The sequence below is a fragment of the Morone saxatilis genome, unplaced genomic scaffold (assembly GCF_004916995.1).
Source record: "Morone saxatilis isolate NCDOM2014 unplaced genomic scaffold, NCSU_SB_2.0 Contig15, whole genome shotgun sequence".
In the NCBI taxonomy this organism is placed as follows: Eukaryota; Metazoa; Chordata; class Actinopteri; family Moronidae; genus Morone; species Morone saxatilis.
Window position 1 is genome coordinate 22,154,716 of NW_023339707.1, and position 14,334 is coordinate 22,169,049.

The following is a 14,334-nucleotide window of genomic DNA, read 5'->3' on the forward strand; positions in this document are numbered from 1 at the left end:
GCCAAGTTCCCCTTTAATATGGGGAATTCACACCAAACTCAATCTAAAAAGAATTAATAATTTGCAGGTCACACCTGTGTGCTGAAACATTTCCTGCTACCCAGAGAATGTCCCTCCACAGTTAGATGGTAATGGAGAGGTAGCTCATCTGCGTAATGAGCTTTAACAGTTGTAAATCCCGGTCATGACAGCACCTTGGGAAGACAAAATGCATTGATGCTGCACAGTGAATCAGCCACACGCTGAGACACTGATGGTATATATGTGTGTGTCTGTGCATGTGCGTACGTGTGTGTGTGCATTCAACAAAAAGTACTGCGCTCTTGCTTCGTCTGACTCATGCACAGAGATACCCTCCCCATTAAGTCTGAAGAGATAAACATTCCCCTCTCTTTCATTTTCACTCTTTCATTTCCTATGCTGCTCTCTGTCTCACTCCTTGATTGCCACACCTTGTGTTTTGTTTGTCAGTTGAGGAAATAACTTTGTGTACCGTCGATGCATTTGGTCATTCACAACAAAATTTACCAGACAAATAGACGGAGATAGAGGAGAGGCAGCCTCTCAATGACCCTCTTGCATAAACAGGCGTGCTGATGTCCCCCTCTGCCTGCAGGTCTCTCCCTCTTTGTCCACAGTAATGGGACTAAAATGAAACATTGTGCTCTTGTTTACACTCTTGATCAGAATGGAATCTCACCCTTGTTTCCCTCTCAGGGACCCTAAACCTCCATTGTCTGTTGTCTTCACTGTCTCTTTCACATACACACACAAAGCTGTAACCCGCCAGTGTTATCTGTACTGGCATAATTGCTTTCTGCAGGACTGTGGGAAACTACCTTATGGACAATAGCACACGCCACTATCACATACAGTAGTCAATAGGTCCCCTGAGGTTCAATAATGCCACATTTAATACTTCTATACCTGTGTAATTCGGCAATGCAGCTTTAAGTTGAGATGTGAATATAATGTAACTTAACTCATTCAAAAAAGCGTAACGTAGAGAAATCAAACATGCAGCCACAGCTCCAGAGGACCTACACAGGTTGATTGAAGCCCTGGTATGAGCCTTTTGACTTTCACTTCAGCAAAGATACAAAGAGACTGAATATGAGCCTGCAGTAAGCCATATCCTGCACAACAATCCACAGCTGTAGCCCTCTGGGTCCCTTTAAGCACAAGGAGAAGTTTACTCACTCTACGTAGTAGGTGCCGAACTGGGGGTCCTCAATCTTCTCCCAGCCGTAGGGCAACTCTGGAGGGAGAACAGACAGGGAAAAGGCAGATGCAAATCACTTCAGATACTGCTGAGGAATGAGGCATGGTGCTTTGACTGGCAGCTTCACAGCATGCTTACCTACACATAGAAAACAAGGGCCTGCTTTTATTTGTCACTGTGTCTTTAGGGCTTAATACACACTGTTAAGGAGTCAGGGAGAGAAGGAGAGAAATGCTGAGTTTTTATACAGCCTCCCTGGAAAGTAATAGCCTTTCTCTCTAGCAGTGTGTCTGTGTGCAAAATCTTGAGTTTCTGCTGCTGTGTGACAAACACACGCGGCTCAGAGGAGATCTTTACGCAAGAGGGGCCATAGAAAATTGCCTTTTGAGAGATGCTGCACTGATGAGCTCCCTGCATGTGTCCCAGAAGCCATTAGGAGGGGAGGGGTAGGCTGGAGACCGGAGGTTTGTGCTGTGTCACCAGCATGACTGTGACCAGGCCCGTTCAGCTGTTCAATCGCCGTCTGTTAGCCAGCGCCCTCTTCAGAGAGGCAGGGATGTGGCTCATGCCCACACTGGTCTGTGCAGCAGGGAGTTGGGATGAAGTGTAAGTGTGTGTGGGTAGGGAGGAGAGTGTATGCGTGGGACTGAGGGCCCATGCAGTGCTACTACCACACCACAACTATCTTGAGATATTTTCTCACCTCCTTCCTCGCATTTCTCAGGAGGCTTGGCCTTCTTGGCAAGGCGGGGGTCCAGCCAGGTAGTGGTCTTGCTGTTATGACTGAAGTACAAAGAGAAGACAGGGCTTTAGGTGCAGAAAAAAACTGTTAAGATACCGTGACAATTGAGCAATTAGCACTGGCAACTCTCAGGAGCCTCTTCACCCAGGAGCTATTCCACCAGCTCGAACAAACAAACAGAGCTAAAAGCTCCCTGAAAACACAAAGTGTGGCTAACTTCTAATCTTTTGGGATTAAATGGCTTATTAAAGAAGTCTTTAAAAACATTAATACAATTTTAACAAAGCGCGGGGGAGGTAAAAAGGAGAGGGAGAGAGAGAGAAAGAGAGAAAGAATGAGGCAGAATTAAGGTGGAACACATGGACCACAGGAAGAAAAGAGTGAGCAGCTGCAGAGATCATAAAGAGCCAAACTGAGAGAGCAGGTCAGGGGTGGTGAGCTCCATTTAGCCTGTTGTTTCTCTGGCTGGCAGAATGAGCTATTGATTTAGCAGCGAGCAGCAGCACCTGGCTCTGTCAGCGGCTCAGCATTGACTGCTTGCCACACTAACGGGCCAGGTAAACAATGCAGGCCTGCTGCTTTTAGCAAAAGCCAACAAACCCGACATCAAACACAGGGGAAATAAAAGAAAAACTTAATCGAGAAGCGCACCACTGCCATACAGAGCCTACAGAGAGCTTCCACATCCAACACCTGCTTTGATACAGTACAAGGGAATGTGCTGGATGGGGAGCAGAGAGGACTCGCTGCCAGATCTCTCAACACATCTGGCTTACATGGCGGTAAAAGAGATGAATTGGGAGAGTACTGGGAGTGGGATTAGCACAATGCTGATGTAATGGGAGTGTAATAGGATCAAAACAACGCAAGCAAGTAGCAGTAGAGAGGCTACTTACTCTATGAAATAGACCATGCCCGTCTCTGTGTAGGCCATCTCCCAGTTTTTAGGCAAGGACTCCTGACTGTCGTCCTGTGTGTTCCATGCACGCAAGTCCATAGCCCCGGCCGACTGGTTGTAGCTGGGCACCGTCTTCCTCCAGTCCGCCTTGTCCTTGTGCTCTGTGGCCCGGCATGGGGAGAGGGACACAGGCATGGAGACAGAAAGAGGAATGGGTTGTGAGTAGGGGTATGGGAGATGGTAGAAGGAGAAGGAGACAGGAGGTGAGAATGTGGCGCCATTGGAGCTCCTCTGGGCTCCTTGCATCTCTCCCTGCTGCTGCTGTCGCTCGAGCTGATCTTCCTCTGTACACTGGGTGGACGGTTACATCCACAAGAGAGGAAGGGGTAGAGAGAGAGAAAGAGAGAGCACACGGCGAGAGGACGGAAGCGCAGCAATTGCCATAGGATTTGCATGTCAGCAGCAATGTACTAGGAACTGCCTCCCAGGCAAGGGCAGCTCTGACCAATGCTTCAGCCCTGCCGCGAGCACCACATCACAACACTATTAGTAGTACACAGGCTGCTGCAAGTGTGTGTGTGTATATTTGCCTAATCTTGATGTGTGTGCCTGTCTGTGTGAGGCTCTTATCTGCAGGTTTTCATCTAGCTGTGTATGACCTAGCTTCATCATGGCATTGAATGCTCAGTCTGTTTGGCTGGGGTAATTGAATGGCAGGAATGGAAAGTGACAGCTGTTGACTGGGAGAAGCCAGGAGCTTTTTTGTACTGAAATTGGGGCCACTTTTTCATGATGGAACCAGAAGGGGGTTTCTGCACTTATAAAGTCAGAATAAATGACTACATACAGACACTTGCACTAGGCTATAGCAGCTTTCAGCCCTTGCAGAGAAATATAAACTGGGCTGTTGCAGACATGGGTATGCACACTTTATGAACTGACAAGAATGCTAAAAGGAGACAAAAGAAAAAGAGCTGTTAACAGTAATGCATGGCTATTATTAAACTGCCTTCAAGGCATGGTAATATGTCTTCTGTAACCCATTTTGTTACATCCTCACCACTATAACAATCCAATCCATCCACATGCTGACAAAGGTATACCAAACTGCATTTGAGATCAGACAAATCATGAACAACAGAATTAGGAGTGACATCCTTCTACAATGAGTGTTTTTTCTTGGCTGGGCTCCATAATACCACCATTACTGACCAAGGCCACAGAGATGATGTGTCTCTGACAGTGTTTCTTTCTGTGGCTCTTGGATGTGACACGAGTAGTTACATGCCCACTGAGCATTTTTTTTAAATTAATTTCCTCTCAGACCCCTGATATGTAACCTAGTCTCACAATGATGCTTCTTCCTCCTGTCAATGGTAGACATGGTTCATACAATATATGCAAATAGTTTTATGAGTTGAATTAGACTTTAGGTTCCGCATAAGTGTTGGCAGGTCGATACGATTGCTATTGAATTTGAGTCTATTGGCGTTTCCATGACATACCTGAATTTGGTGCATTCAGTATCTACTGTATGTGATGAATGACATAGCAATAATATGGCAATAAAAATTATTTCATAAAATGTCTTGTGGCAAAATATCTTGACATGATTTTTGACTAGAATTACCAAAATACACCAAATAACAAAATTGGCAATGTAATGCAATATGCATCTGTAATTAGCAGTTTTTGCAGCACTGGATCATTTGAGTAGAGTGGCTCATTTGGCATTTGACAATCTGGAGTGGCATTGCCATAGTGCACCAGGCCAGGGTGAGTTTGAGGCTGGTCAGAGGTCTGTCACTGAAGCTGTGACAGAGGACAGAACAGCTGCAGGAGCCTGCTCTTGCAAAGGGGCCAGACGCTGCTACTTTGTTCAGTTGGCTGGTTTAAAAGGGGGAATGGTATTATGAATTTATATGGATAGTTATAATGTAACATGTTGTGACATATTGGCACGCACATACATAATTAGGACCATCAACATTTTATTTTTTAGTGTTTTATAATAACACACTGCAGTTAAAGGTTTTATAAGTGCTTTTACAAGAAGGACCATTCACTATTAGCTGAAACATGTTCTGATTTTGTTTGTGTCATGAGCCATATGAGGACATCCTTGTGGGGGAATCAAACAAGGACAAAGTCTATGCCTCGAAAAGAGGGATTGCTTCTATTGATCTCTGACAGACTTTGGCTCTGTCTCGACTTTGCAGGGCGGTGATTTAGTGCTGACCTTGCATGCAGAACAGCTAATCCTGAGAACGTTTGTTTGGAGAAAAGGATGATAAGGAGGAACAGAAAAAAGGTCCTGCTGTTTTGCATTCTGAGAATAATATAATGAACTGCCGGGCAAAAAAAAATAAATCAAGAGCACATGGAGCACAGCTGCATTTCAACGAGCTGTAAGAATTGCAGAAGCAGGAAAAGAAGTTGTCATCTCTCACCAGCCAGGCCATTGACCATAGGAGGCCTCTCTTCTTCCTCTTCCTCGTCGGGTGCGGCACTGTCCTTTCTGTCCATCTTACTGACAGAGGTTGTGCGTTTTCGCTGGACCTCGGTGTCAAATTCCTCATCAAACAGAACCTGGTCCACCAAGTCCGGCTGCACGGGGCTCGGCTCTGCAGGGGGCTTAGGGGTTCCATAGTAGTTGCCTGGAGGGGTACGGACAGAGACAGCAAAATATACTCGTAAATATTTTTTACATAACATTTAGAGGCTTTCTTTGACTTTCATTAACACCAACTTACCACTAAAGTACCCTCCATTACTAAATAACATAACTAACCCAAGATCTATTTCTAATCTTAATCCTCGACCCATGATCTAACCCCACAACAGCTCCTCATGGAAGCGAGGACTTTGAAACTATTGAATAACCTTGTTTGGAAGATTTTTCTACTTTTCTGAGCACATCTGGTCCTCACGAGTAAAGGAATACCAGAATGCACACACATACAGTAGACTTAAAGGTTAAACACTATAGGAAAGAATTGTTGGTCTCCTTCTTGGCTTTGCAGTACACCCCAGAATAGGAAGAGACAACTCAGCACCAGGGCAGCAGCAAAACCACTATGCTGATCCATATCAAGTGGAAACCGCCTCACCTCAACTGTAACAGTTGTTTAAATTTCTTTAAAGTCACAGAGGACAAATCATATCTGGCCGAGTACTCTTTGGAACAAAATGAGGCTGAGCATCTGCTGTCATAGCTCAGGTTTTGGAACAGTTTCCTACCTAAGGGAAGGGTGTTTTTTCCCCTCAGCTTCTTCCCCCCTGATCATTCCTATTGGGTACCACTATCACTGTCACTACTGACCCGCACTGTTGGTTCAGGGAGGGTTTACTTACAGTACCATATGTCTCATCCAGCACACAGAGAAAGTCATGTTGTCTCCCCAGACCCAAACTTGCAGATTAGATGCACCTACCATCTAATAGGAGCTTGTAATTTATTAACATTAACATGATCCCTTGCAATGAATTAAGGGTTTATTTCGACCAAAGTTTTATTTTGTTTCTCTCCAGTTTTATGATTATCTTCGAGGTCAATTATTGGTTTTGTCAATGGAGTCTGGTGAGCAGTGGCGTGCTCTAGTGTGAGATCTAGTAGCAGTGAATTTTGTATATACAGTATAACATTACATGTCAAAAGGTATGCTTTTATATGTTATTATTATTATTATTATTATCTTTTAGTATTATAATTAATTATTGTAGTTGTCCCAGCCTCTCAGACCAAAGCAAAAAGCCTGGACTGTTGGATTGTCATATTTACTGCTTTATTCTCAGGGGAACTGTGACTACAGCATTTATACCAAAGAAGCTTCTCAAGCACTCATTTACCCCTTTGAGTCCATCGGCTTGCCTTTGCTGTCATGTTGGTGCCTAAGGCAGCAAACAGCCTTACTCCACAGAGTGAGTCTTCGTCTTTCCTCAACTATAGGAGAGAGGTGACCCACTTTACCACTACCACTACCTTCTTTGTGCTAGAAAATAAGGAATAACAGAAAGGATGAAAACTTAAAAGCACAAGAGATGATAAAGTAGTTGGGAAATTAAGGTACAAATATTGGTTAGCTGGTTGTTGTTGTCTCTGGGAAACCACAGTCCTCCTGTGTTTGTGTGGGATTGCAGCGTGGTTAAAACTGAGCTGTGTCTGAGTGGCTGAACATTGTATTGTAACAGTTAAACGGCACACCAGGGAGTGGACAGATACTGTGACGAAGGAGTCTACTGGGAGGAAGAGAGTGAAACGAGAATGGGAACAAAGGACTGGAGGCAGCAGAGAGTGAGAAAAAGAGAAATCTTGTGACAAGGGAATTAAGGTTCCGCACAAAGCAAAATGGGGGAACAATCTTTATTTGTTAGAGTTTCATTTCTCACATTTAAATAAATATTTTCAAAAGCCTATTAAACTATTGTTTGCCATATTGAAAGTACGACAAGATTGGATACAGACTGATTCGCATGTAAATACAAAGTCACACATGATTTATCCTTGTTTTAATTTATGAAATATTAATATCAATACCTTACTAAAACCATTAAGTCCTTTCCTAGGTTTGTAATTAATAGGATGCTTTCTAACGCAAACCGAGGGAGTTAAATTAGAAGTGGTAATTTGCTCCGTGCACTCCTCAGTTTCTGAAGCTCACACAAAAGGTACACGTAGCCTCTGTAAGTACCTCTTAGCAAAGAGCTGGGAGACAGTGGCCACAATAAGGAAGTGCACTGAGATAGATCGCGCTGTAATTATACTGTACTAATGAGCCACAGTCTGAAAAGCAGTCACTGATGAGAATTTATAACTTCACCCAGTGTGGATGTAAAGGCATACAACCTGAAAAAGAAGACGTGAAAAGACTGGAGGCTGGGTGTTTTTAACTTCACCTAAAGAATTAAGTAAGATGTCTCTTTGCGGAGTCGAGTCTTTGGGCTATGTTCATTAATTGAGCTGTTTGGGTGAATCTCATGTGGCTCCTCATTTAATTTTACTTCAAGTTATTTTAACAAAATGGCACTTAATTCAGCATTAATATCCTGTGACTGTGGGGCACACGCAGTCAGTTCTGTTATTTCATTTAGTGTAATGTATAATTGTATTGTAATACACAGTAGTAGTTACTAATTATCCACAGTCCCATTTAATAGAATTAGAGTGCTCAATCCTATTAATATTCTAATGTGACAAAAAAGTCCCCCGTCCTTCTTTTGATGTGACAACTGTATAGTATGTTTTATCATATCAAAGATTTCAACAAGCCCCGGCAATATAAATTTGATTTAATTATTAAAAACAGCCAGAACGCGGGCAACAAAAATTGGCAAGATCAAACAGATGGATATTTGTGATTCTAATAGATAAATCATAAATAAATCAGTGAATGAACAACTGAGGAATATCAGATTAAATAATACTTGACATGTGACAGGCACAAAAACAAGATTAAAACCAGGAAATAATAAAAGCAGATCACAGACTGAACTTATTTTAGTACATTCTAGCAGAAAAAGTGGTTATGAATTAGCCTACTTGAGAGAAAAGAAAAAAACAGCTTATTTGAGTATTGAGAATACTATATAGTACTGTATATGGCTCTTATTTCAACTTAAAACACATATGGCTTGTGCTCATAAATCAGCATCATCTTACATTGCTGCTGTTGTCTAGTTAGTACAATTTTAGCAAAAGGGAAAAGAAAAGCCAAACTTAACAGATTTTTACTGAAAATGTGTGGTCCAGAATGAGTCAATAATCTTCTAATTCCAGTGTAGTTATGTCTGCCTAACCATCCCCATCTTAACAGCTCATCTAGTGACGTCAAGGCTGCTGCTACGCTTTCTCTCACGACTGATGCCATCTTCTCTTCATGAGAGCGTTGATCTAACCTGTCTGTGATACTGACATATAATTATGCCTCATTAAAAGATGTCCAATGTCTCATTAACGGTACAAAGACCTTCCCTGCTCGGACACCAGGACAAATTCGAAAATCAGTCCTAATTTGAATAGGGTGTCTGGTCACCCTTTGGCAGCCCAATGATGTCACAGTGGCCACCTCATATCTTCCACCTTAATTACTTCCTTAGAATAATGGGCTGTTCACTCTGGAGAGGAAAAAAGGGAAAAAGCCTCACCATGCTAACGGCTCCCCATGACCATGTGTGTTTGTGACGAAAATAGACACCTGTTGATATGGGCACTGAATCAACACGTCAACGTGCGACAATTACTGTAATATCTTGGAAGGAATCATTCTTCTGACAAGCTGTTCTCTAATGACGGATCAAATTTCCGACCTTGGAATTCTACAATATGCTGTGCTGTCAATCGCCCACTCACAAAAATGTCAGCTACATGAGAAATTATACAGTACACAACACGCATTTTACTACTGTAACTGAAAAATATTACAGCTCATCACACTGTAAAATTCAACATTTTTGGTTATCAACAGCTTATGTAAATTTGATCTCGCTTCCCTTTTTGTCACGAGGTGGCAAAATGACAAGTACCAGACGTGTTAAAGGTAACTGCAGCAGAAACAGTGCACACGGAGGGCTGGTAATTTCAGCATGGTGTTAGTACATTAAAGCTTTTTTTGCAGCCTTGTGAGTGTGGTGGGTGGACAGTGTAAAGTAAAGCCCTTTTCGTTTTAACAGCCTGGGCCAACACTTGCTTGGCATAGTCAGTGAATTACAGTACATAGCCATTCACTCATGTTACACATACAGGGTTGTGTTTGATGCCAGTAAGTAGTTTCATGTCATTTAAAAAAAAAAACTTCCCGTTAAAAAGCTGTGCCCGGAGAGATCCCGAGTAGAAACCAAGGTCATGCGTGTTTATGGGTGAGAAAGAATGCATATCTCTGTGTGTGTCATCTGTTTTAGTCAGCAGCTGCCAGCATATCTCATCTCCAACTCGTAAGAATCTGAGTTCAGCTGTGACCAGAGTTACATCTGCAGTGAGACATAACACCTTTAAATCTCAATATATCCTTCAGAAAAACTTCCATTATAAGCTGTGAGGGATATGCTAGAGAGAAAAGATTCATGCGGTCATGGTCATTTAGCAATGTGAAATGCAAGCAAATGGATTTGTGGCAATGTTTTCAAACACAAATGGAAATTGGAGACACCCCTTATGTTGTGGAAGTTTGGGAAAACCTCTCAAGGGTTTATAGTCTGGCTCAGCCTTCACCGGCTCTCTCCCAAAGCCCCCCCACCCCCCACCCTCTCTATGCGTTTATCCCTCTGCCTCTTTGAACCTGCCAACCACAGTCACAGACCCTCATTAATCATTGAGGATGGGCTTCCACTCTCTTGGGCAGGGCCCAGTTTTGCCCAGGCCTCATCACTGACTGCCAGTGCCCCAGGCGGGTGAAGCCCATCTTGTGCTCCAGCCTTGGCACAGGGCACGGGCCCTGCTTGGCATGGATGCCCACACTTTACAGGCCAACCTTGTCAACCCTGCATTCCTCTACTCCTTGTGCTTGTGTGCGTGTGTGTTTGTGGTGCACAGCTTCACAATCCACTGTTAGATGACCTGCCTCTCATAAATAAACGTGCTCTCCAGTTTATGTTCATCTCCTCAGTCTGTGTAGTGACACCCAATATAAATTACAAACCCTTCCTATCTTTACTTTTATCCTTATTTTTCGTATTAAGCCGCTGTCATCCATCCAAATCCCTCTCTTTTTATCCCACTATCTTTTGGTCTTCCACTTTCTCTCTCAGCTTTTTTTGGTTTTTGTTCTGCGCAATAACAACACTAATCCAACTCTAATGTTATCAGCCGTGCAGAGTTGAGGTACTTCTTAATCTTTCAAGCCTCTGTTTTGCCAGTTCCTAGGAGTGGGCAGCTGTTGCTAGCGTAGCACCTTTGCACCCTCCCTCCTCTGTGGCTTCTGGCCCGTTGCCCTGTTTCTATCTAATCCACAGCTATGCAGCTTTGCCTCAGAACTTCACAAAGCCTATAATACCAAAAACGACCCTATTATAAAATGATTGTAGGCAATGTGGTCTAAAACAAGGGGACGGTAAATGGTCATTTCTTTTCCAGTGAAGTCCACAATTTTCAAAGGGAATACATTTTATATTGCACAAAGGGGATTTCATCATCTTGCTCCCCTATCAAATTGGCCCCTAGCAGACCTACAACTGCAGACCATAACTGTCAGCTAGAATAGATGTACCATAGCACTGTCCTGTCTATAGCTCATGTCCTTTTTTCTTTGTCCTTTTATGCTTCATTCATGGTCAATTTTATATCACCACTGCACCCTTGCAGAGGGCCACCTTCGCACTGATTCACTACCTTAAACCCCTAACATGTAATCGAGGCTTTTCCATGCCAGTCTTGATATGTAAACATTGACTGTGCAGGTAGCTAGCCTAATGCAGTTCTATAAGCATGAGATAAGCAAGTCTGCTGATCTGTAACCACCCAACTTTAGACAACTAGAAAACAAAGCCTGTGATAAAATAGCATATGAAATACATTCTAAATAAATGGTATAACTTGGGGAATAATAAGACATAAAAGTTAACACAATTCCATGTTTCCAGCCGGTATTTTTACATCAACTTTTGTTGTAAATACTGCATACTACTGCTGCTAGCTTTGAGTTTCAACAGAGACACCTGTCTTCCTTGAATTTTTCTTGTCCGTTTCAGCACCCTGTCTCTGTCATGAATGATTCATACTACTGGCTTTCCTGCAACGTCCACAGTGAGGGGTAGAAAATTGGATATGCCCTAATTCACATACATGCACACACTCTTGCACACACGCAAATCTAATTCTGGAGAGATTCGGCACAGCCAAGCTAACAAGTATTACTCACACCCTGACACTTCCATCTTTCTGTAAAACAAAAACTGGCAAACTAATCTCGTTGTTTTTGTGCAGTTCAAACTTTCCCATGCACTTCACCAACTTAGACCTGCTTGGAGTGCAGAGAGTGAGACGGTTGGGAGATGAAAATGCAATGGTTTGACGCTGAGGAGTAATCATAAACACACACAATTTCCTCCCATTATGCTTGGTTAGGTATTTTCTAATCTTAGCCTCCTGAAATAACTTTCTATTATAGGTGAGCGATATGACAACAATCTATGAAACGCTCATTGTCTCAAATATTGGCTCCAGCAGAGCAGTGGGAATGAGTGTCACTCTTGGTTACAGATTAACCTGTGAATACATCAAGACTCTGTTGTTCACAGGTCTGGAGGATTAGTCACAGCTGTGAACACGGCCGCCCAGGTTGATACAGTAAGGCCCCCTCCAGACAGAGAGACATAACTTGCACAGAAGAAGCGGAGTATGTAGCAGAGAGAGAGAGATGAATGACTGACTGCAATGAAAAGTAGGTTGGAATGTAATGTGGTTTTCCCTGAGCCCTCGACACTCAAAGTTCAGTTCCGTTCTGTTTTTGTCCCACAAGAGGAAAATTCTTTTTGCAGCAAGGTAGCATGGAGACAAAAAAACACAACAAACCAACAGAAGACATAAAAATGTGGATACAAAAATAAAAATGGCAACAAATGGAAACAGGGATAAGATAAAAGTGCTAGGCTCCACCAACACACAGTTTATGGTATATTTAAATTAGGTGTGTTTATTGCATATATAATTTACACCTAAAGCTGCATCTCTGACTAAAAGGGGGTGATGTAGAATTCATTAAACAGGTAATCCAGGCAGTCTCCACAAATGCTAAACTGTTTTTTCACCACCAGCCATAAAATGTTTTGCCAATGCCTTTCTGTGTGAATGGGCCCTTACGACTAATTTCACAATCTACAGCATATGATCTGTAGCAACTAGTACCAGGTCTGTACTAATCAAGGACTAACTCACCATGTGGACATCATTCATCACGTGGTAAATATCGCTCACTCTCTTTCCCTGCATTCCCAGTGTGTCTACCTGACTGTCTGTAGATCTGTTTTTGTGTGTGAAAAGTTTATCGAACAGTTTATCTGTGGAGACTTAGAGGTCAGAAGCCTGAACATTAATAATTAACTTTCTGAGGGCTTCTGAATATGTGCTTTCAGTACACATACGGTTGTGTTACACTAAGCAGGGAAGGGCAAAGCAGATCCATTATTCATTCTGTTGACTGGTTCATAAGTTCAGGGATGAAGGGTCGGGCTCCCAGGAGTGGATGTGGGACAGAGGGCAGACTAGAGAGCTCTTACATGGCCAACACATTTCCGACACAATGTGTAAAGGACCAGGATGAAGTCAAACAAAATCATCTGGGAATATATTATCTCTGGTTCTTTTATGTTTACGTTGGCAGGTTGATGACATGTGCAATGTGTTGACTTCACCTGATGACCTAATAGTGCACAGCTCAGCAAATTCACAAGAGAACTAATAACCAGGGGACCATGTGGGAATTCAGCCATGTCCCCAGGGCAGACTCGGACAATGTACTACACTATACTGTGCTGTATTGTACTGTACTGTATGCTGTTTCTATGCTCACTCCTCAGTCTTAAGAGAGTAGGTTTTCACTTACGGCCTTCCTTGGCTTTATTCTATTCTAACTCATTTGTTTTCACATCTAACCTGTTTGGGGAGTCTGTCGCCGCTGTGAAAGCTGTCAACTGAATTCTGATGCAGTCCAAACAAGCAGACTGAGACCACCTGAAAAACCGCATCTCCAAAGTGAACTCTGGCGCGGTTTGTTTGTGGTGAGAGCAAAACTGACCAACCACAGGATTTTATCGTAGTACATATGTGATTTAAGTATGAATTCCAAGACTTAACTACAGTTAAACCCATCTGCAATCTGTATAAGAAGCATATAAAGCCTATTTATGTAAGATCATTTGGTAACCATTGTAATATGTATAAACTGTAAGTGTGTTTTGTTTTTACTGGTTAAAAGGAGTTAAAGAGGTTGTGTGTTTGTATCTAACTGTAATGTATTTGGCAGTTACTCATTAAAAAGTATCCTCCTCCCATAATATAGTGGTAAAACTCTTCTTTTTCATCCTGTTCCTCATTATTCATAACATTAGGTCAAGTTGCAGTCTTGACTAATAATACTCTTAATCAGTTATTTCTTGGTAAGCTTAGTGAGAACATAAATATACGTATAAAAGGCAGTTAAGTGTGGCATGACCTGCTGTCAAATTTAATACAATGCATTAACCAAAAGTGGTGCAATTTGCAATGTTTTGATACTATAGCTAAACAAACATATTTCAGAAAATATGCAAAACTGCATCAGTGTTGTCTTAACACAATTGGCCATATAAGAACTTTGCTTTTCCTAAATAAAATTAGCAAGGTAATGGTGTGGATCTGAAAATATTATAATTCTTATGGACTCTTAAGGACTAAGTAAGCAAGGCTCAGATTCTAACGAAGCATCCGATAACTTTTAGTATTCACAGCAATACATGACAAATTTCGGATGGAACTCAAAAAGCATATATATATATATATAT

General features: G+C 42.2%; 1 protein-coding gene across 1 annotated transcript in view; it reads right to left on the reverse strand.

Annotated features, from left to right (window-relative positions):
* Nucleotides 1-14,334, reverse strand: part of magi3a (membrane associated guanylate kinase, WW and PDZ domain containing 3a) — a gene marked incomplete in the record, with an annotated part of 103,951 nt that overhangs the window by 19,867 nt on the left and 69,750 nt on the right. Inside the window, 4 exon segments of the mRNA XM_035656092.1 lie at nt 1,201-1,258; nt 1,926-2,005; nt 2,861-3,023; nt 5,313-5,519. Coding sequence (XP_035511985.1) covers nt 1,201-1,258; nt 1,926-2,005; nt 2,861-3,023; nt 5,313-5,519 — 508 coding nt within the window.